Source organism: Typopeltis vanoorti, chromosome 16 (assembly GCF_054136105.1).
Source record: "Typopeltis vanoorti isolate ZY-2024b chromosome 16, IOZ_Tvanoo_1.0, whole genome shotgun sequence".
NCBI classification, from domain to species: Eukaryota; Metazoa; Arthropoda; class Arachnida; order Uropygi; family Thelyphonidae; genus Typopeltis; species Typopeltis vanoorti.
In genome coordinates, this window is record NC_143564.1 from 97,426,160 (window position 1) to 97,450,291 (window position 24,132).

General features: G+C 35.4%; 1 protein-coding gene across 3 annotated transcripts in view; it reads left to right on the plus strand.

Annotated features, from left to right (window-relative positions):
• Positions 1 to 24,132, plus strand: part of mute (gon-4 like protein muscle wasted) — a 469,386-nt gene that overhangs the window by 422,545 nt on the left and 22,709 nt on the right. For all 3 annotated transcript variants that reach the window (XM_090406009.1, XM_090406011.1, XM_090406010.1), the window contains exons 24-25: positions 8,122 to 8,367; positions 21,812 to 22,488. In XM_090406009.1, coding sequence (XP_090262135.1) covers positions 8,122 to 8,367; positions 21,812 to 22,488 — 923 coding nt within the window. The remainder of the gene's footprint in view (positions 1 to 8,121; positions 8,368 to 21,811; positions 22,489 to 24,132) is intronic.

Genomic DNA, 24,132 nt, shown 5'->3' on the forward strand with positions numbered 1-24,132 from the left:
GAAAGTTTATTTTTTCCCTCGACACCGCAAGGTAAAAGAGGGTAAAAGGAAGATGATGATGAGATGATGAAGTTTATTTTTCACTTGGTTAGACTATAATAAATTTAGTTTAATCCAAGTGTGAGCAAACAAAGTTTGCACCTGAAAATATCTTCAGGACTGGGGTAAGGTAGTACAACACCGGGCAACTCTTAGCAAAGGTGGACCAAGCTAACAGTTTATGAGTTCTGTATTCACTCTGCAACAGGCAGATGTTCACGTGAGTTTTGAATTAATCTAAGTTAAATCAGTGCAATCATTGCTCAAAATTAGTAAAATAAGTAATTACTTTATGCCAATGAGTAAAAAAAGGAAGGCTGAAGGAGCAGAAATTGTGGAATCTACTTGTGATCCTGTAGAACAGAAAACTAGACCGAAAATGTACTTGGTGACGAGGATCACGAAAACAAGACCGAAGAGCCACGTGGTCAAAAGGAAGCTGATTCTGATAATGATTGGCCCGAATGTTAGACATTTTTGCAGAAAAATGACTTCTAAGAGAAAAACGAGTGGCTGTATGTCCAAGAATAAAAGGTTGGGCTGTAAAGTGTGTCATGATGTCAGAAGTCTTGTCGTCGATAAACACATGGGAACGAAAATTTCAGGGGAGTGAGCAAATGGTAAAATCGGTCATTTTGGAGAATCTTGCAAACAACAGTTAATGTCATTAAGAAAAAAGATTTACGATCATAAGGAGAGTGCAGAATGCCAAAAAATAAAATCAAGCAAAAAACGAAACATTAGAGAAAGTTTTCCCAAATGCTTTGTCTCTTAATAAAGACGACAGGAAAAGTGTTTCGAACCACTTACAAAGTTGCAAGAAAAATCAATCATTTAACACTTTGAAGACGAAATAAATTTACAGGAATTTAGTGGCCTAGACATGAGATATATTCTTCATTCTGCAAATGCTTGCATTAACACGCAAATGAAATGAGAAAAACATTAATAGACAATATAGTGAACTCCAAGAACAAAATATCTTACTTATTGATGAATCAACAACTGTGAGTAACACAACAACATTGATTATTATTGTTCGTATAGTTCTTCCTGAATTTTCGGCTCCTGTGAATCTTTTCCTAGATTTGATCGAATTATTAGATGTAACTGCTAGAGGAATTCTAGACTCTTTAATTAGTCATCTTGAGTGTTTAGGATTATCTGAAGATTGCTTAAAGGAGTATTTATTGTCTGTAACTTGTGATGGTACAGCCGTGTTTTGTTGGTGTGCGTAATGGTGTAAGGAGGCTAATGTAAGAGAAGTTTCCTATTGTTATTTTCTGGTATTGTGCTAGCCATCACCTTGAATGCTTTGGTCTGTTAGTGACACAGTGAACAATGTGGCAGGAGTGAATCGCTTTGAGTTTCATGGACAAACTTTATGTGACTTATCATGCTTCACCTAAGAATGCTAAGGAACTACAGGAATGAGCAGCAACTCTAGAACTTCAACTTCTTAAAATTGGCAGAATTTTAGGCGCCCGGTCCATACTACAGTATTTCTCTTCAAAGTCAGAAGAACATGAAATTCAAAAGAGATTGAGCTTCACAAAAATGAAAGACACAGTCCTGCAATAAGTTCATCTGCTTTCTATAAAAGTCTGAAAGAAGCTGTTGGAAAGCGTCTGCTTGAAGGAAATGATGCTGATTTGCCCGAATGTGCTAAGATTTTAGATTCCAAGTATTGCCCGGAAAATCATAGGAAGCATCTGACATTTTGTGAAGCTGAAATTAAAAAGTTAGCACGCAAATTTCACTTAAATGAAATAGAAGCAGTCCATGGTTAGTTGAATGTCTTCAAGAAAATAAAGTCCCGGACATACTACTTCCTCTAAAGCACACTTTGGGCACAATCGCAATATCTTCCAGTGAACGTGAAAGGGGGTTTCTCTCAGATGAATCTTATAGTAACTTCATCTAGGTCATCTCTGCTTGTACGGACAAGTTCTGCACTGATGTTCATCAGGATAGTAGGACCTCCTCTCTCACTCAGTTCAACCCTAGCAAATATGTGGACTCATGGCTGCTCTGAGGTCATCATTCTGCAGTTGATACCAAAAGCATGAAGCAATCTAGAGGCGATGAAGGTATATCGGAAGATATGTTAAAAGTGTGGAAGTTGCTGTAATAATATCTTCATGGTACCGGCACCTTTTTTTCCAGAAAAAAGCACTGCTTTTCAGTATTGTCACCTTGGTGCTGAACTTCCCTGTCAGTTTCCTGATCTTTTTGAAAAGATCTCTTGTTTTTCCTTTCTTGTTTTGGTCTTCTATTTGTTGGCATTCCTGGTTAAAGTATTTTCCCTTGTCGTTGAAATTCTGTATTCAAATGCCATATTTCCTGCAAATTTCCTGTAGCCTTCATTTTCCTCCTTTCCTGAGCAGTTTTGATGGCATCTTCTAACAGCCATTTAAACTTTTTCTTCTTACAAATTGTTGAAATATTCTTCTTTGCTTCTGTTTTAATTATATCTTTAATCTCTTCCCATAATTCATCTGGTTCTCTTTCGCACAAATTGAGTGTGTTGAATCTGTTGTATGCTAATATTGTATTCAGCTGGTATGTTTCCAAAATCATATCTGATCAACATTTGTGTTGTTTTCAGTTTCTGTAATTTCACACGTATCGTAGCCATTAATAATTCATGGTCTGTTCCACAGTCTGCATCTGGAAAAGTCTTGACAGACTGAATTGTACTTCTCCATTATCTTTGTCCAAGTATATACTCGATTTGATTTCTGTATTGTCCATCAGGTGATGTCCATGTGTACAATCTTTGTTTGTACTGTTTAACCATTATGGATCATATACGCATCCTCATATGCTTCGTATCCATCTGATATTTCAATGTAATATCAGTGGTATTACAATTTTAATATGCACTTCGCATCCATTGAAACTTGTACGTATAGATACGTCCTGGCCGGTAGCGTGGTTAAAGCAGGTGTTAGCAACAAACAAAGAATTCTCTGCACAAAACTGAACTAGTCTCTTCCCTGCAGTGTTACGAATATCTAAACCAAAACAACCAATTATTCCTTGTTCCTCAGTTTCTCCCATTTTCTATTCCAATCTCTGATAAGTAGCCATAAATCTCACTTTGGTGTTGTACCTATCACTTCTTCTAACTTGCCATAAAATTCTTCTATGTCTTCTTCTGGTGCCTCTGTAGTAGGTGCATAAACCTGTATGATGGTCATATTCATTGGATGTCCACTGACTGTGAGAGAAATGATTCTGTCACTCGCTGGATTATAACCTAATACGTACCTAGCCATTTTTTTCCTGAGTAAGAAAGATACTCCATTTTTATGATTTGTCTCAAGTCCTGAGTAATATGCCATATAGTCCCCTGACTGAAAACGGCCCATTCCTGTCCATCTAAGTTCACTTATTCCCAATATAACCAGCTTCTTGTGCTCCATTTGTTTCATAGGGAGCCTTAGGGAGCCTCTCTTTTCCAGCCATCAACATCCGTGACCAAGCTTGCTTCCGGGTTTGACCTGGACACATCATAAAAAAACTAGATCTACTTGTGGAAGCCCTCTATTCTTTCCTAGTTGCATGTTGGATGCCTTCAGGCCTGGGGGGGGGGGGACCTTACCATCCAGCATCATATCGTGCTTTCTCATTTTTGGCATGTTCATAGAATGTTCTTGGTAAGGTACAGAGGTGGTTTGCTATTGCCTTCCTCAGGAATATTTTTCGACTTTCCAGTCTAGATCCACACTGTTTTGTGAAAATGGGGGCACCTCTGGAAGGATGTGACTCTTTCACCACACAGTACGGTCTTGGTAAAGAGACTAAGCCTCTCTATTAGAGATGTACGCATATCTTTACCCTGGAATAATTCCCAGTAAGGAAATTATCCCTTACCCCTTGAAGTAGCCTGTAATAATAAGAAGAATGGCTAATTGACAGATATCACAAACAGTGGGGGGGGGGGGGGTCAACAAGATTTAAGGTGACCAGCAGTGCATCAGAGGGATCAGTCCTTGGTCAATTTTTATTCATTCTTTGCATTAATGACATTGGGAAGGATCTGACAGGTAACGTACAACTGTTTGCTGTGATGATGGAAAGATATGAAGTAATGAGGAATGCAACTGATATGCAGTACTTGTAAGCTGGAATTGAGGGCATGAAAATGGTTCTTAGTTCAGTGTTAATAAATGTAAAGTTATGGACTTCAATGTAATGAGATATCATATGTCATATATTTGTGAGATTATGCTAGAAGATTGTGATCAGGTTAGTGATCTTGATGGTTTAGTAGATAAGAATGGAAGTTCACAGGCCATATAGCAGAGATTGCAAATGCAACTCAGAGGATAACTGCAATGCTGAAATGAACAGTGACAAATTTTGCCTCATTCCAAGGTCTTTGTGTGAGTTCACAAAAATTTTTTTGCTGACAATTCATCACAGTAAAAATTCTTCATGAGAAAATTGAAATAATATTGTTTAAGGATGCACATATATGAAAAACGAAGGCAAAACAAGAAATGTTTTATAAAATATAGTTTCTATCTGTATTTCTGTATTGTTTAATTAAATAGATTTTAATTTCTTGAGTGGGAGTTCCCTAATTCCTGTTTCTTTCTTAAAATGCTAACTTTTATTTTTTTACTGAACTAATTCGAAAACGAGGTGCTTTCGATTATAGGTTTTGGAACTGAGTTCACTTTTTCTGTACAGTACAGTGAAGAGATTTTGAATGAAGGCTATTATTGTTTTACAGGGCTAAATTAAGATCATGTGCACCTCTGAATAATTTTATTAAAGAAAATGACAGTAAAATTACATAAATCCTTTTATGTTGTAAAAATCAGCTTAGGGAAAAATCTCATTTGTGTTGAAATAATAATCTTCACCTTATTTCCCAATGCTAGTGTTTCATGAAATGAAGAAATTTTAAAATTGATCTTTGATAATATTTCTTTGTCTTCTTCACTGGGGGTGGGGAGTAATAGATGCATGCTCCCAAAGTGAAATACATAGTAATTAATTCTCTCATAAACAGTTTCGAGATAAACTATAATCAGAAATGTGCATTAAAGCACTGCTCTCCACCCACATAGTTAATTAATTCTCACAAGAGAATTAATTAACTGTGTATTTCACTTTGTATTTGTGGTTTAACCAATAGAGAGTTCAGTTTGGTTGGCTAAATGCAAATTTGTCAGCCGCCCTCGTTCAGTACCAATGGATACCTATTAACAGGGTGCACCATGTGAAGATGAGGATTGGACATTGGGTTAGAAGCTCCACATTCCTTAAAGGTGATGTGGAAGTCTCCTCCCAGTTATTTGGCTTTGACTCTTAAGCAATTCTGGATGTCTGGAGTAATTACTTTGAAAGGCTGCTAAACAAAACAAGCAGTGACAGAACAGTAGTAGAAACAGGAGTACATATCTGAGGTTGGAAAAAAAACATCTAAAACATGGAATGTGGAAAGGAAGCTGGAGCAGCTGTTATTTGACCAGAAATGCTAATATATATTGGTATAGAAGTTTTGCAGTAGCAACACTGTATAATTCTTCAGCATGGAATTATGCAGTGTTGGGCATGGTCATAAAAAAGGGGGAGGGGGAATTAAGCTGAATGTTAGAATTACAGAGGAATTTTTCTATTAACCAGGTATAATTTATGAAAGCATACTTGAAAAGAGGCTGGGGAAAATTGTAGAAGAGAAACTTGGAGGAGAAAAAGCTGGATTTAGACCAAATATAAGTTGTCAAGATCATATATTCATTTTATGACAAATAGTTGAGAAATCATGGGAATATAACAAGGAACTCTGCTTAAGTTTTGTAGATGGAAAAGGCATATGATAGGGTGCCTAGAGAAAAGGTTTTCAAAATGCTGCAATTATATGGAGTTAATGTTAATGGGTAGATCAAAGCAAAATATGGTCAGGTGGGGCTACACAGACAATGACAGCTGCTCATGTGGTGAAACAGAAACCATGGATCATCTTCTGCAATGCTGCAATAGATACTGTTAAATTAATACTAAAGTCATATACAGGGTGGCCCATCTTTGTGAAGCAATTGCACAAGTTTTTTTAACATCAGTAGGTTTTTTTTTTATTAGTTATGAAAAACCACATCACATAAATGCCTTCCATTTTTGGCTTTACAAAGATGGGTCCTTTCTATAGAATGTTCCATGGCTTATGGTACACACTATATTTTTCAGCAACAAGTAGTAAAATGGTCTGTCACCTTATTTTAAAAATATTGTGCATCAGAAATAATTATAGAAAGTTTTTTGCATGGTTATCAATGCAAAACCTAGAACAGTTCTATTATGTTCTAGTAACCTGGTTCACACGCAAACTTTGTTATGCTTGGATATAGGATTAAAACAATAATATAATTTGCTTGATAACAAGTGAAATAACTTTCTACGACTACCTCTGATCCAGAGTATTTTGAAAATGAAAATATACGACTTCGTCACTGATTTAACCTCATTACTTGGTCTAGCTTACACTAAGGAGACCTCAATAAATGTCAAAACTGGTCTGGGTAGTGTGCTTTGCATTATAGGATAATACTAAGGAAATTGATGTGAAGTCAACAGTAGCCTTGTCATGATACATCACACCCAAACTTTGCTTAAGCCTGGGTGTAGAGTTAAAACAGGAATATTATTTACTTGATAACCAAGCAAAAAATATGACAACTTTCTTTTTGATCATTTAATGCATTCATAACTGCTTCAAACACCTCGCTCGCTGGTCTTTCATGTCCCATTCTGCTTAAATGACCAACTTAGGATGACTCTGCTTACACATAGTAGGAAGGTCACGTTCTTTTCTGTTTTCTTCATTTTTAATGTTATTCTACCAATACCCAAACACACACACTGTAGAAGGTTTGCAGCATTCATAAATGCCACTGAAAACAGAAATACTAGAAGCAGTTCATGATGGAAGTCCTTCAAAACTAAATTGGTCTTTGAGATGATTTGTCTCTTGTTCCATATAATTTTATTCACTGTCTTTCCACTATACTAACCTTGATTCTTATTATCTATTTCCATTTTAATTTACCATTGTCAATAAAAATTGCACTGAAATTAATAAAATGTGCAATATCCCTACTTTGGTTCACTACTGTGAATATAGTTTAATATTTTCTGTTTACAGTTCAGTTTGCCTTTTTATCTGATTTTCATACTAAATTTGTTAAACAGTTATTTAATTTTGCTGAACAACTTTTGCAGTGCAGTTATTCAAGAGGATAACATTATCTACCTCATCATTCATGCAGTTAAAGTTCAGGTCCATTGAACCAGCTTCTAATATTTTCCATGTACTTTCATTCTCTAGAACAACTTTTAAGTATTTTCCCAAGGACCGAAGCTCTGTCTGTTTAAATAGAGCATCAGTAAATTTCTTCTCTGCTCAGTCTCTACCCACAACATGGCAGTAGTAAAATATAGATTCTGTGGCTTCTCATGTCTAACTAATAGTATGATGTTAGTTTTAAGTTAGACTTTTTTTAATCCTTTGCATGAAAAAATGTAGGTTGGCTTTATCTAGTAAGTGCAGCTTGGTTTAAGAATGTCAGTATTTTATTTTATTTATTTATTTTTTGGCGTCCGCGAGGTTAGCCTAGTGGCTATGCGCTTTGCAACCATATGCCTAGGGAAGGAGTGTCCTAGGTTCAATTCCTGTCAACGACGTGAGGAGCTTAAGGATCTTCCTCAGCCATAGCCAAGTTAGCCAGTCTTGGGCATGGACAGCAGGGTCCTCCCCCAGTTTATCTGGAGGTTTTCATCCTGCAAGCAGGCAAACTGGCTCCGTGAATACAGTCGGATACAGTCCAGAATATCGTCCTTAGGGGATGGTGAACCAGCTGCATTAGTATGCCAGTAACCCCTCACTAAGGAGGGGACTCAACCCGTCCTAGATGGATGAGAAGGATAGGAGGATTTTTTGGCACAAGACTGCCAAGTATATCTCATATTATTATTATTATATGCATTTTGTATTGTATTCTGATTTTTCAGTAATATATCTTAAAAGATAAAATATTTTTAAAAAATTTTAATGTTTTTAATATTTAGTTTTTAGATGGAAGAATTTATATACAAACAGGGAAGGTACTGAAGCCTGCACAAATTATTTACCACTCTGTAGAAGGTTTGCAGCATTCACAAACACCACTGAAAATAGAAACACTAGAACCAGTTCATGATGGAAGTCCTTCAAGTGTCCAAGGCAGTGATTCACCACTTTCTAGTCTCAGTCCAAGTCCAGCAACTCTCAACTGCCAGGGAGAAGAGGAGCTCCTTGATGATCATGACCAAGAGGTTATTCTTAATAGTATTTAATGAAGTATATTTTTTCTTATATGTTGAAGAGTGAAAAACTCATTATATTAAAATAGCATTTTTTATATAACTAAAATAAAAAGATTTCTACTGTACCTTCTATATATATGGGAAATAACTTTATGAAGTAGCATTTTCTCTAACTGAATAGTCTATGGTGTTGTGAGTTATATCCACAATTTCATAAAAATAATTAAGCTCTATAAACATAATGGCAAGCTTAGGTGTTGGAAGCTATTTATAATAGAGTATAAACAACAGACGAACAAAATAAAGTTTATTCACACATATCACAATTTATCTACTAATAACTGCTGGATTTCAAACTTAGAGCACAAATTACAGCTGTGGTAAATCACACACACACACATAACACTCAATTAGAATGCAGAAACAATTCTTATTATGACTGAAAATAACTGATGTCTTGTCAAGACACCTTCTTGGGATGGATAAAAAGCAAAATTAATTCAGAGACAATAAGTTAAATGTGATCAGTAAAAGATAACTTAAGAATGACTGTCTCCAGAATGTTGTTGAAAAATTTTCTAATTGGTTATACTATAAATTACTACCTTTATTGAGGTCTTATCAGTGGGAGCCAGACCCAGAGGTGATACCAAGGTTGAAGTAATGCAGAAGTCATATTTCTCATATACAAGTTGCCAAAAGGTGTCACACCTTATTATTAAAATACTCTGGATTAGAGATAGGTACACCTTTTGGCAACTCGTATATGAGAAATATGACTTCTGCATTACTTCAACCTTGGTATCACCTCTGGGTCTGGCTCCCACTGATGAGACCTCAATAAAGGTCTAAACTGATCTGGATAGTGACCCTTCCAATTATGCATAGCATTATGCATGCCTGCAAGGAGATGTGCTTTGCATTATGGGATACCAAGGCAAGTGAGGTGAAGTCATACCACCTTTACCACGAGTTGCCCCAGTCCTGAAAATACTTCAGGTGCAAACTTTGTTTGCTTACACTTGGATAAAGGACTAAACCAAGTATACAATTTCTTGTTATCTTTAATTTTTATGTCTCCAGATTATCTGATGGGAGAAATATAACATAGCTCTAGTTTTTTATTGCAAACAAAATGTTGAAACAAATTTATCATACTTTGAAAAGTATAAAATATTATTCATTTTTCACTTCTTTCCTTTATTACAAAAAATCTCTATTGCCTTATTCTTTCTCTGTGCATGTATTTTGCTACAAGGTATTTATGTAGAAAAGGAATTGTGAAAAGGATGAAATAATCAGATGACTGTTATTATTATTATTACAGAAATAATTCAGTGTATAGCATGCCCTTATCCCAGATTGATGAAACTGTAAAAGAAGAATTATTATTTTTTTGTGTGTGTGTGTGTTATGAAATGAAAAAAAAAAAAAATTCCACTGTATTAGGAAATAAGTTATTTTATATGTTTATAATTTAGACAAATCTCTTGTGGAGTAACAAATTGGAATAGTTTATGACAGAAGTTAATTAGCATTATTCTGTATAAAATCTGAGACATTTTACAGTAAACAGAAATACCATTTAGTATGTCAACTGCTCAACCAACCTTACCAGCCTGGTTGGCTAAGTGGATAATGTATTTTTCCTCCATCAATAGGCTATAGGTCCAAATCTCACCATCAGCATGTATATTTGTGAATGTCCTTAGGTGGTTGCCAAGCGTGCAACCATCATCATGCTTCTTGGAGTAGGTTAAACAAATTTCATGTTTTGTCTACAGAGCAGAGTTTTCAGATTATCTAACTCTTAGCTTTCCCATGATACTAATGTACTAAAAGTTTGTAGTTGTGGATAAGATGTACATAAAAATAAATAAAAACACTGCACAGTGAATATTTGATGTTATTTTTTTAAATAAGGGCTTCCAAAAAAGCAGTGATAAAATAAAACACAAATTTTCCCCCCTTAATAGTACATCCTTTTTTTAGATGATTATAAGTGCTAATTTTTAAGATAATTATAAACCAGTGGTCTGGCCATGCTATATAAATGATATGATTACTATTTGGTCCCATGAAAAACCCATTGAATACATTTTTAGTACATTTAAACAGCTAACATCCTAAAATGCACTTCACAATAATATAAAAAAGAACCAAATAACTGTCTACTCTTCCTAAATGTATTTAATTTTTCTGTTTTTTTTTTTGTTAGCTTCCAAAATTATATATAATTATAAACCAGTGGTCTGGTTGTGCTATATAAATGATGCGATTACTATTTGATGCCATGACAGACCCATTAGGTACATTTTTTAGTGCATTTAAACAGCCAATGTCCTAAAATGCACTTCACAATATAAAAAAAAGAATCAAATAACTGTATACCTTCCTAAATGTATTTAATTTAGCTTCCTGTTTTTTGGTTAGTTTCCGTGTCTCTGATCCATATAATAATATGGCCTTAACATTAATTGCTATTGGGCAGCTTGAAGATCTTTATTTTGTTTTTATTATATTTTGAAGATTTCTATATATCATTGAATTTTCTGAAAGCAGCATTAGCTTTTGTCTGTTCCACCTTCAGTATCTACATTTTCCCCCAAGTATGTAAAATTCTTAACTTCTTTTACAGCATGCTGATTGATTTTTAACTCTTTGTAGCATTTGCTGTTTAGTTTAGGCACTTTTGTTTAGGCATATTTAAGGCCAACCATTTCAGCTGTTTTATACAAGTCTTCTGATATTGTTTGTATATTACTATATTTTGATGATATCAAAACTATGTCATCAGCATAATCTAGATTTTCTAACTGTGCCAGTGGATTTCATTTAATTCCTCTTCTTGTACCTGTAACTTTTCTCATATTCCAATCAGTGACTAGATTTAACAATAACCCAAACATTACACAACCCTGCTTTATACCAGATCTTATCACAAACCATTCAGATATTCTTTGCTGTGCAAGAACACAGCTTTTATTTCCCTTATACATTTTTTGATTATTTTCACATATTTGTCAGGAATTCGATAACTTAATGATTAACCATAATGTTTCTCTGTCAGTACTAACAAATGCTTTAACAAAATCTATAAAATTTAGGTATAATGAGCATCTAAATTCTATGCTTTGTTCAGTTATGTTCCTTAAAGTAAAAATGACACAATACTGCGCCTGCTCTAAAACCAGCTTGTTCATGTCTTAATATCTTCTCTACTTCATTTTTAATCCTATTTATCGATATTTTTACAGAAATTATATGATGGTGATGCAGAATTAGGTTATACTTATCTTATTATTACAAAATCCTCAAGCTGACTTGAAACAGATTGATTCTGTGATTAAATGTTAATGCATGTCAGTTTAATGTTACTAAGAATGTGCATTTTAGACTGAAGACATTGCAGACTGAGTATTATCTATATTGATAGGGATTTGCTTCACCTAGGATTAATAGAAGATAGTGATTTGAAGTTAAGAGGCCAAATTGTTCAAGTAGTTAAGTCATCATATCAAATAACTGCGATGTTGAAGCAGACACTAACTTTTAAGAATAAGGAAGTTCTTGTAAATAATGTCACCTAGATTTAATTTCATGGAGATGAGGAAAATAAAAAAAGATTCAGCACTCAGTAACCAAGATAATATCTGGCCTGTGAATTCTGCATATGCAGAATTCACAGGCCAGATAGACTGAAGGAATGTAGCATTTAAAGTTTGAGAAATAGGAGATGAGATGTAATAGAAACATATAAGTTGGTTAGAGAATCTTATAAGGAAAATTTTCTAGCTCGTGACAGGTTAGTTGGAAAACTCTGGGTCATCTTTGGCAGTAATAATGAGGTCCAGGTTTTTCTCATGGCATGTGGTGAGCAAATTGGATAAGCTACCAGTGGACATTGTGAGTGCATCTTCAGTAAATGTTTTTAAGGAAGGTATGATTAGCCATTTAGGCATTGCATGACCTACAAAGGGCATTTCCCCTTCAAAGAGTACCTGACTCCCTGGAGGCACCCATATAATATTAGTATTGTAGTCTGTTACTACATAAGTGGACTGTTATAATTATCAAAGTGGATTCATGTTTCTTTTAGAATATTTCAAAGAAAGAAAGGCAATTAAAGTGCACAGTTTTTTTGTGCACTTTAATTCACATGCTTTGTGAATTTGGTCACCAGGTTGGCAAACCAAACTATATATAGTCGACAAAATCTCAGTGCAAAATTATTATACTTTTATTTAAAAAAAAAAGCTTTCTACTAATCTTTTGCATGTGTTTGTAGTCAAATCTGTTCATGTAGAAATGAACAAGCAGACTTGCAGAATCTCTTCTTTCGTTAATGTGTTAAAAGCTTCAATAAGCTAAATTACACATGCTGGATGAGGCAGCCGCCAATTTCTGATTTATGCATTGTAATTAATTTCTCGTTTATCCATGATAGTGGTGGAAGTTATACCTGAAATGTTTATTTTATACATAGAAGGAAAATAGACCATTTGGGTTGTTCATCGTTAATCAGCTCTAGGTTCAACTACTGTGATAATAAATATGAAATGTTTTGCCTTGAAAATTTCGAGATGAATTTATTTTGGTTTTTGCATCTGCAATAATTACATGTAATACGTATGCATTATACTAATATATGAACATTGTCAAAAAACATTTAATAAATAACTCAATAACTGGATTCTCTTTGCAAAAAAAAATCTCTAAGATTTTTAAAATGTTAAATTTAATCTTAAACTGAACATTTTCTAAGAAAAAAGGCTTTCCACTTAGGGATGTAAACATCATCATTCCTTATCCCCCCCTCCCCACAAACGTTTGACATAATTTAAGAATGATCCTGTGTGCCACCAGCTTTCAGCTCGCTCTCTTCCTCCATTTTTTTTTTTTTTATCTATTTAAAATCATCGGAGAAGAAGTCTTATTTAGACATATAGGAAATTCTCCAAGACATGAAGAAAAAAAGTTTTTGTAAAAATCAAGCTTGAAAGAAGGATTTTACAATCATCCATCCATTCATGCCCTATGTATGATTATCTAGTGAACTTTCTGTTCACTAGATAAATATTTAAAAAAATGTTTTTAAAGGGCTAAACAGGTTATAAAGCAGAAGCCTTTTTCAAAAATTCAAGCCTTTCTGGCAAATAAATTCTCTGTAATATTCAAACTAAATAAAAGGAAACAAAACAAATCCTAAATTTAACTTTTCTTAATACTACCAAGCTTTTACTCAGTATTTTAGAATGAAATATAACGATAATGTACAAGTAGAGAATACAACACTACATGCTGTATACACATAATATATCATGTGGTGTGTGTTTTAACTTGCCATTACAATGCAGCTATATTGTGCTAAAATATATTCTAGTCGATATAGACATCAGATAATTATGAATAAAATCAGTAAAATATAATTTGATATCATGCAAGAAATTTAAAATTTTTGGATAACTCATTTGAGTTTATTTATTTATTAATTTATGGCACCTTTGTAACTTTAGATATGACACATTTTGCTTCCATAGCTTACCTCAAGAAAGACCATTATAATTTCTAGTCTCTGACCAAAGGAACTTTTTTTAGGCTTTACTTTGGCCAATTTCCAAGTTAGTCAGTATTTGATAAGAGCAAGAATTGTTTTAAAAACTCCAGGTAACTCAGGTTTTCATCCCACATTTCAAAAAAACTGACCATAGAACTCATTGCTACAGACAATAACACAAGTTTTAGGGTTTAGTGCCAAAAGATGACAAGCACTTGTCCACTATCTTTTCTAAAACCCTTGGTTCATCAGCTCATTATCAGTGAAGGCTGGAGAGTTGCTGCCTGACTTCATAAAGTTTGTTAGCACTAAGGTCACTTTGCTTACTCCTCATGGGATGTTTTAAAAGTTCTAGAGTATTTCTTTCTTTCTTTTTTTTTTTGTTAATATTTGGAGTTGCTTTGGGGTCAAAGCCAAATAACTGGGAGAAGACCTCCACACCGCCTTTCAGGAATGTGGATGAACGGCTGGGACTTCTGACCTAATGTCCAATCCTCACCTTCACGTGGTGCACCATTAGTAGGTATCTATTGAGTACTGAATGAACTAGGATGCACTGGCGATTTGGAACTTAGTTGACCAAATTGTACTTTTTATTGGCTTAGCTGGGGTGTCACTCAATTAAACAAGTCCCTTCCTCCATTGTTTTTGTCACAGAACCAGGCTGAACAGTGAAAAGTCAGCTACTGGAACAAACTCCAACTCAACACCTAGAAGAGGAAGAATAAACCCATCATCAGAATAAAACTGAAGATAGGACCCATCAATATAAGGAATATTATTGGAAAGGAAATGAAAGTTGCAGAAGAATTAGAAAAGTATCATGTGGATATAATTGGCTTTAAAAGACAAAGAAGACAAAAGTGGATGAGATATTACTAAATAATAAGTATAGGATGCCATTTTCAGACAATAATGATCAAGGAAAAGGAGGAGGAGTGATAGCATTTAACACCAAACATGAAGATAAAATTCTTGCTTGGAAGGGAGTTTCAAGTAGAGTTTGTGGGCAACTTCAAAATAAGGACATGGACAATGAAACTTTTTTATGTCTATGGTCCTGCAGAAGAAGTGGAAGAAATTTTTGAGTCATTAGAACAGGCAGCTGACAAAGCAAATGGAAAAAGTGGTCCGTGTTGAAGATCTAAACAGCACAGTAGGAAATGAATCCCACCAGGCATATAGGAACATTTTGGGAAAATTTGGAGAAAAGGACAAAGCTAATAATAATGGTATTTACTGTAATTCTGCTCAGGACATGGGCTAGTCATTACTAACACCATGTTTCAACATAAAGATGTGCACAAGTTCACATGGAAAGAAGACACAAGAAATAAGAAAAGCCTCATTGTTGTGTTGATAATGATATCATAAGACTGGTTCAGGATACAAGAGTGTACAGGGAAATTGGAAGTGACCGTTACTTAGTACTGAGCAGGACAAAAATGGATATCATTGAAAAGAGCAATATGTAAGAAAGTTTTAAAAAGAATTCAAGTTAAGCAGCTTTTACAGGTAAACTGTAGACTCAAGTATGCAAACATTATTGAAAAAAATTTACAGCAGTTTGAAAACAAGAACCAAACCTTGGAGTCTCATTGGCAAACTCTGAAGAAGATATTGATTGACTTAGCTAGGGAGGTATGTGGTGAAGTTGTCTGCAAGGATATAAAAATAAGAATACCTGTGGACACAAGAAATTAAAGAAGCAATCCTGTAAAAGAAAAAAAAAGCATACCAAAAGCTTCTAGCAAATAAATCAGCAGATGTCCTAAAAGAATACAGAGAAAAATGTAAGAAAGCTAAGCTGTGTGTAAAAGTAGTGAAACCAGTGGTGGCCTGTGAAGCTTTAAGTGGGGGTGCTGCCTATACAAAATGATTTTAAAAAAATCATTTTTTTCCTAATTAGTAACCCATTTATTAATAAATAAATCTGTAGATTTATTTATTAATAAATTAGTTACTGATTAGGAAAAAAACAATTTTTTTTAAATTATTTTGTATAGGCAGCACCCACACTTAAAACCTCACAGGCCACCACTGAGTGAAACAAAAGTCATGAGAAGACTTTGATAAGAACATAGAAAATAAACATCAGGAAGGTGGCAAAATGTTCTGGAGGCTATTGAAGAAGCTTAGAAATGGAAGAAAGAGTACTGTAAAAGGAATCAAAGATGATAAAGGTGACATGATAATAAGGATATCCTAGATGTCTGGATTACTTTGAAAGACTGTTAAACAAACAGTGAAGAACCATATTAGAAAATTTTCAAGGGGAATGCAAAGAGGAGTACATATCAATACTTGAGGTAGAAAAAGCTTTCGAAAACTTGAAATGTGAAAAGGCAGCTGGAGTAGTAGCTATACTGCATAATTCAGAAGGCTTCAACAGAAGGTCGAATTCCTGATGATTGTGGAAGAGAAATTTGGAGAATAAGCTGGATTCAGGCCAAATAGAGGTTAAGATCAGATTTTCACTTTAAGACAAATAGTTGAGAAATCGTGGGAATATGACAAGGATCTTCACGTATGTTTTGTAGATCTGGAAAAGGCATATGACAAGGCGCCCAGAGAGAAGTTTTTCAAAACACTTCAGTTGTATGGTGAATGGAACATTAGTCTATATTTGAGCTGTTAGTCAGCAGTTAGAATTGAAGGAAATATGGGAAGATGGTTTGATGTAAAGTTGGGGGTAAGACAAGGATGTGCATTATCTCATTAGGCCTGATATTAGAATTAGAGATGTCCACCTCTTTGCTTTATGCAGATGATGTACTCCTAAACACATCTAATGCTAATCTCCAGTATTCTCTAACTAAATTGAATAATAGTTGGAACAAATTCAGCATGAAAAACCAGCAATAAAAAGACCAAAACTATGAAAATAGGTAGGAACATAGAAAACTTCAGCTGCATTCTGAATGGAGATCCTTATGGAAGTAAAATATTTCAGCTATTTAGGCACAGTTTTTAGTGATGATGGCAGATTAAATCTGGAAATAAACAATAGCATAAGTAAGCAAAACTGGTACGGCCGCTAGCCAGCTAAATAAATTTATATGGAAGAGAAAAATTAGCCAAAACACCAAATTAGCAGTATACATGACAGTGTTGAAACCAGTTTTAAGTTATGCATCTGAGAGGTTGGTTAGAAATAACCCACTGATCAAAAATTAGAGACCACAGATGCGAGAGTTCTGAGAAAAATCAGGAGAGTGACCCAATGGCATCAATGACAGAACCATATTAAAAATGAAGATATTAGAAAAGAACTTGACACTTGACATATTAGTATTCAAGAATGTGTAAGCAGAGCTAATCTAAGGTTGTATAGCCACTTAAATAGAATGTTTGATGAAAGGTTAGCAAAACCAGGGTGTTTGATGTCAAGATGGCAGGAAAGAGACCCAGAGGAAGACCAAGGTTCAGGTGGATTGCAGTCAGAACTGCTTTAGAAGAATGAATGTTAGATATGACAATATTTTAGTTTCTTACAAGTAATAGACTAATTTTGAAGAAAACTGTTGATAGGAGATTAATAATAATGTAAACTTAATCATGTAATGCTATCATAGTAACCTGAACAACCCTTGGAGGTACATATCAAGAAATTGATGACTGATGATATTTTATATGATTTCCATGGACAAGAGATTGTAAATGTATACTACATTAGCACTGTGGGTGAGGCTGTTTTTTAAATATTTTTATGTATATTTTATTTACATAATATAGCTTGCTCTAAAGATCAAGCATGGAGCTTTTTCAAACCACTTCAGTCCTCAAATCAAATAACAGGACAGTGAAATTTATCTCCCATCTAAAGATAATTACAAATACCATATCCACAACAAGATTCAAGCTAGCAACCTGTTGGTTATCCATCAGCCAACCAGGCCAGCATTTACAAGTATTTTGTTGAAGAAATCACAATGATTTGGTACTATTTACCTAATATCTTATTCATTTATAATGCTTGTTGGTGACAAAAAATAACATGCTACATTTAAAAGTCATTAATTTTGTTTAACTGGTATGGCTCTGGTGCTAATGATATCCTTGCATTTGATAAATGATAAAAGAGAATTTTAAAAATAAATGTATATTAAAAGAGATGTTTTATTTTAAATATTTTGTCTGTGTGTACTATTTTGCAGACCTGTTTGGGCAGGTAGATACCATTTCTGCCCTCTCGCCAACAGGCTGCGAGTTTGAATTTCATTGGGTCATGGACATTTGTGAAAGTTTTTAGAAGGTACATGATTTTTGATAGTGATGGAGACCTGAAATGGCTTAAAAAGTCAATGTTGTTTGGCTTCTGGTTTGGGGTTCCTGGATTACCTAATCCTTAGCCCACCACTTGCACTAAAATGTGATATGGTTGTCCATTCTTTTGGAGATGAGTTTGACATAAAAAATATTTTATTACACATGCTCCAAGGAGTGAAAGACCCATGAAGGAAGGGCTTTTTACTATCTTTCTTTGAAAATGTATCCCAAATATGCACTCACATCCACACACACACACATGCCTTAACCTCATATGCTTCACTATCATGACCTTACTCAGTTTCCAGGGATGATTGCATTCTTCCTCCACCTACCATGAGCTGCAAAATGCCCTTCTATCAGTACTGCAAGATTCCCTTGCAGTATTGATAGAATAAAACGTTTCTTACCATATCATCTCTCTTCATTCTATTTTTCAAATTTTGAAAAGTATTTCTTCATTCTGTCTCACATGCAAAATTCTACAGGGCGGATATCATCTTCAGTGGAACCCAGGCAACTAAGCTATATCTGAAAACAGTAGTCCATGTGTCATGTCAAGACCTTGTACCTTGTTAAAGTGAAAGAATAACTTCCTTAATCTTGCAAATTGGTGTTCTCTTCAACTATTGTAATTCTCTGATGGAGTGGGAACTCACACAACAGAAAACACATTCACATTAAAAAGGTTTAATAAAGGTGAAAACTGTTCAGAAAGCAACTGTTTGCAATAACAATTCTTCTGAAAAATTGATAAAAGCAGCTTTAAATCTTTGGTAATCTCTTCTTCTTCATAGCTGATGAGAGCACATGCACAGGTTCCTAAAGTAGAATAGCATATATACGAGGTGTGGCTATTAAATAATGAGACTGGTTGCAAAAATGTGGTTTATTATTACCATTGTACAACTTAATTATTATCCCTCCCCTCCTCTATCTATACACCGTTGCATACGAATTTTCCATTGTTGGAAGTCATCAGGGTGTTATCTGCTTCAGTAACGTTGCCATTTTCTCCTTTACCTCATCCACTGACTGAAAATGGGTGCCCTTCAATGCGGATTTCAACTTTGGAAAAGGGTAAAAGTCGCATGGAGCTAAGTCTGGTGAATAAGGTGGATGGTCCAACACTGGGATCTTCTTATCAGCTAGGTACTGCTTTACAGACAGAGCACTATGGGCTGGAGCATTGTCCTGATGGAGAATCCAAGCATTTTTCTTCCATAGATCGGGTCTCTTCTTCCTCACTCGTTCTCTCAGAACCTCAAGGTAATAATGTTGGTCAACTGTCTGACCCTCTAGTACCCATTCGACATTACTACGCCATTGACATAAAAAAAAATGATTAGCATTGCATTCAATTTTACTTGCTCAATCTTGCTTTTTTCATTCTCAGTGACATGGGAGTTTCCCGGTGCATTGATTGTTTCTGGATTGTACTGGAAAATCCACTTGTCATCACATGTGATGATCTTCTCCTGCAAGTCTGGCTCCACTGTCAGCCGTTCCATGATGTCAGTACAAATTGGGTTTTCTGGCAAAGCAACTTCACATGTGTTTCTTTTATAACTGCCTACAGACTAACTACAAGCGACAGCAAACAATGCTTATCTCAACTGCTTCTAGAACCTTCAAGGTTCTAGAAGCAGTTGAGATAAGCATTGTTTGGCAAAATATTGGAACTATTAATTAAATTTATTTTGGTTGATATATTAGTCTACATTGCAATTTCCTTAAAAAAAATACAATTATGAATAGGACAGCCAACATATAAGCCTTAGTACCAGGAGACATTTATGTAATAGTGTAGCATTAGTATCTTTGATATACAGGGTGGTTCAAAATTCTAATTACAAACTTTGAGGAGAGATAGAGAACATCAAAATCAACCATATTCACATAGGAAAGCATGACCAAAAACGCCACTGGAAGGTACTAACAGGGACACAAAGATACGGAAATAACACAAGGTAGTGTAAAAAACTTTATTAGTCATAACTGAACAGTTCGATAGTAGTTGGATACATAATATGGTTTCACATCAGGTGCTCAAAGTTATGACAATTAGCAGCGATGCATGCCTGACACCGCATTGATTGCCATAAATTTTTGAAAATACCTGGAGCTCCCAGATATTAGCAGCGGCAATGGCGATTCTTGCCATGGGGTCCATGTCAGAGGCAACAGGCATTTTGTACACCATGGCTTTAAGGGTCCTCCACAGAAAGAAATCAATGCTCGATTAATCAGGTGAGCATGGGGGCCATGCGACGGGTCCATCGAGCCTCCAAAGGACCTGTCCAAATATTGAAGGTCCGATACTTTTGGGAGTCCAGTCAGGGTGGTAACAGGTGTGGGCCAACTAAACAGTCAGCGATAATACCTGACCATACATTAATGGCGAAGCGTTGTTGTGCAGCATGTGATCGCACACAGTGTAGGTTCTCATGGGCCCACACATGAGTATTGTGGTGATTGAAGACCCCTTCACTGGTAAATGAAGCATCATCCGTGAACAAACACAAGTTGGAAAATCAGGGTCTACAGCACTTTTCTGCAGAAACCACTGCGCGAATTCCACACGTCGAGGATAATCTTCGTCCATTAATAACTGGACCCGTTGCAGATGAAATGGATGTAAGGACTCAAAGTGCAAAATGCACAATACACTGGATCGAGATACTCCTATAGCAGAGGCAATGGCTCATGTACTTGTCTCTGGATTATTGTCCATTGCATGCAACACCTCCTCTTCCATGGTAGGATTTCACGTCGATCGTGGCCACCCATTATCATGCCCGTGATCCCTGAATGATCCATAGTCACACAAAAACAGATGCAGATGCGCAAACATTTGGTGATGCAGTACACGTCTGTTTGGGTACCTTTCACAATACATTCGTACAGTGGCTCGTCCATTACCGTAAACGAGGTGCATGTCTGCCATCTCAGCATTCATAAAATGACACATGTTCTTCGTATGACATCGAAAGCTTGAATGAGGAAGTCCCAATTGCTCACCTGGAGCACTGGCGAACAGCGGCGTCGCTTTCACTTTTGGGTGAAAGCAATGCCGCTGTTCGCCTACCGCCAAAAGACGTTTGTAAATATTCTTCCTATAATTGAATGCAACTCCACAACCTGGGTTAAGAAGAAACAATATGAAGTGTTTGCCAGCTTGACTAGCTTAATGAATATTGTTTCTTCTTAACCCAGGTTGTGAAGTTGCATTCAATTATAGAAAGAATATTTACAAACATCTTTTGGCGGTAGATGATTTTCATCAACTAGTACGAGACCATCATCCTACTTTTTGGAGGCTTGAAGTGGCTCAAAGTACTGCATCCCTCTAGAGCAAAGAAACTTATGTTTTATCTGACTTTTACCTCACTCATTGTACTAAATGTATATGTATGACAGGTTCAACCTTTCATGGGTGGTCCTGTCATACATATACATTTAGTACATATGTTATCAGTAAATTGTGTATAGAAGTGTTTTATTAACTGCACCAGATTTGCTGCTGTTTCTTTCGGCAATTTTGTCAGTAAACCTGAATTTAATCTAATTCATTTCTGTGCCAAATTTGTGATACGATATTTAATATGACATTTTTTAATTAACTAGGCAGCCAAGACTTCAGCATCAGAAATACAAAGTCCATTAACTCCAGAAAACTCAGAATCTTTAAAAATACTAGCACCACAAATTCCTACTTCTGATAGTGTACATAATGTCTTGTCACCAGATAACCATAAATCTCCTAGACCTGATGTTTCAAAAGTTTCACAGAAAGAAAAGCAAAAGACCGAACACCCTCTACTTGGGGTGCTAGAAGAATTGTCTCAAGACACCTCTCTGTCTAATTTTCCTGTACCTACTGATGTAGTAACAGAAAATGCTATTCTACCTCCAGACACTAGTGACTTATCTGGTCATATCCCTGCTGATTTTAGTCATCTCAGAGATGTCATACAACTTAATAATCGTGATGCATCCCAAAATGAAACCACATCCACAGATTGCATGAGGGATGGATCAACAAAATCAAATGATGTTAGCAGTACTAAAAACAAGAAAGTGGGATCTTGTAGTGCAGAAAATACATCAAATTCAAAACAGGCTGCAGATGTAAAGCTTATTTCACATTCTATGACTGCAAATAATGCATCAGAACTCAGTCAACCTAAACATTTGTCAAACAGCACCAGCGAAGTATCTATAGGAATTGGCTTTATGCTAGACAGATGTGATATTATTCCAAGAAAGATAGGTGATGGATCTTCAGAAATAAGATGGACTAGGTGAGCAAAACTATATTAATTGTATGTAACATGATTTAAAGTCTACAAAATGCTTCGACATATTATTACTTTAATTAGGTTTATCTTTTATTTCATTATGAATAAGATTACAGAAATTTAAGCTTATGTTCTTTTGGAATATAATTTCATCATAAAATACTTTGATGCAAGCCCATTATATACTGGGATGCAATGAATTTTAGTTTCATAATGCTATCCTCTAAAGATTTTACTGAAGTAGTAAGTTTTTATAATTTTTAATTGATATTATCAGTATACTACCATATTTAAGTCTACAGAAGAATGATGGGACAATATTCCCTTTGATTGGAAAAGATGCAAGTTCAATTCTAGTTATGAGCTATATGGGCTTTTTCATTTGAAGGCAAGTTAGCAAATTTCATACAGGTTGTGGAGTTTTTCACCCTGCATACAGGCAAAAATAATATTAGTAAGCTGTAGGTGACATATTGTATTGATGAAGGGTTCAGTAATAGATAATGGGACTGTGTGGTATGGTGTATCCTCATGCAAGGAGTTCTTCAACACCATAAAAGTGTGATGTAATAATAATACTACCATTGCAGCAGTTGCTTACTGCAGCATTAATTGTCAAATAATTGGATTTCACTTTTGCACATAATAAAGTTGGGACCATTTTTCTAAATAACTCCTGATATGTGTCTGATGTTTTAGGAGAAACAAGTATGTCACACATACTAAAAATATGAATAATGCTTTAAAACATGTAAAAAAATGTCAGATTTATTGCCTCATATATTTTGCTGCATGTTTACAAGGGCATCTTTAGGGAGAGAGAGAGAGTGTGTGCTAAAAACAGTATTCAAAATGTTACGTACATCAGCTGGCCTGGTTGGCTGAGTGGTTAGTATATCCGCTCTCCAGCCAAAAGGCTGTGGGTTTGAATTCTGCTGTGGGCTTGGATGTTCGTGATTGTTTGTGAAAATACTAGTGGTAGTGGTGGTCAGTAGGTGGCATTGGTGTAGTCCATTGTAGGTTGGTGGATTGTGGGTGGTGGAGATAGAGAGTTGTAAAGTAGATGCCTCCCTCGATGAGTCTTTGGGCTCCATGGAGTTGTCACGTAATAATAATAATAATAAGCCTTTCACTTTTCAGCATTGCGTGCAATGACAGGCCCAACACGCTGCTTAAAACCACATGAATTATCCCCCCACCCTTCTTCCCTCGACTATATTACTGATGACCCTTTGGTTAATGATAGAAAATTGGCCAAAAGGTAAGTTTTCTAGCCTAACCTTCTACCTTAGGTCAGTTTTCTGTCCTGTAGGTTTCAGAGAATAATGTTAATCACATCTCCTAGGAGATGTATGATGTTATACATTATGGTGGAAGGTCACTACCCAGACCAGTTTCGACCTTTATTGAGGTCTCATCAGTGAGTAGGTAGCCCTAGATAATGCTGAGGTTATAGCGAAGAGAACTTAATACTTTGCTATACAAGTTGTCAAAAAAGTGCGCTCATAAGTGTTCAGAACTTTACCCATCTTTGCTATGAGTTGCCCTAGTGTTGAATTATGTGCTTTAGCTTACGCTATAATCCGCCGAAACTTTTATAGTTAACTCTTTGATTCCTATCTTTGAGGTTCTTATTCGGCTTTGAAA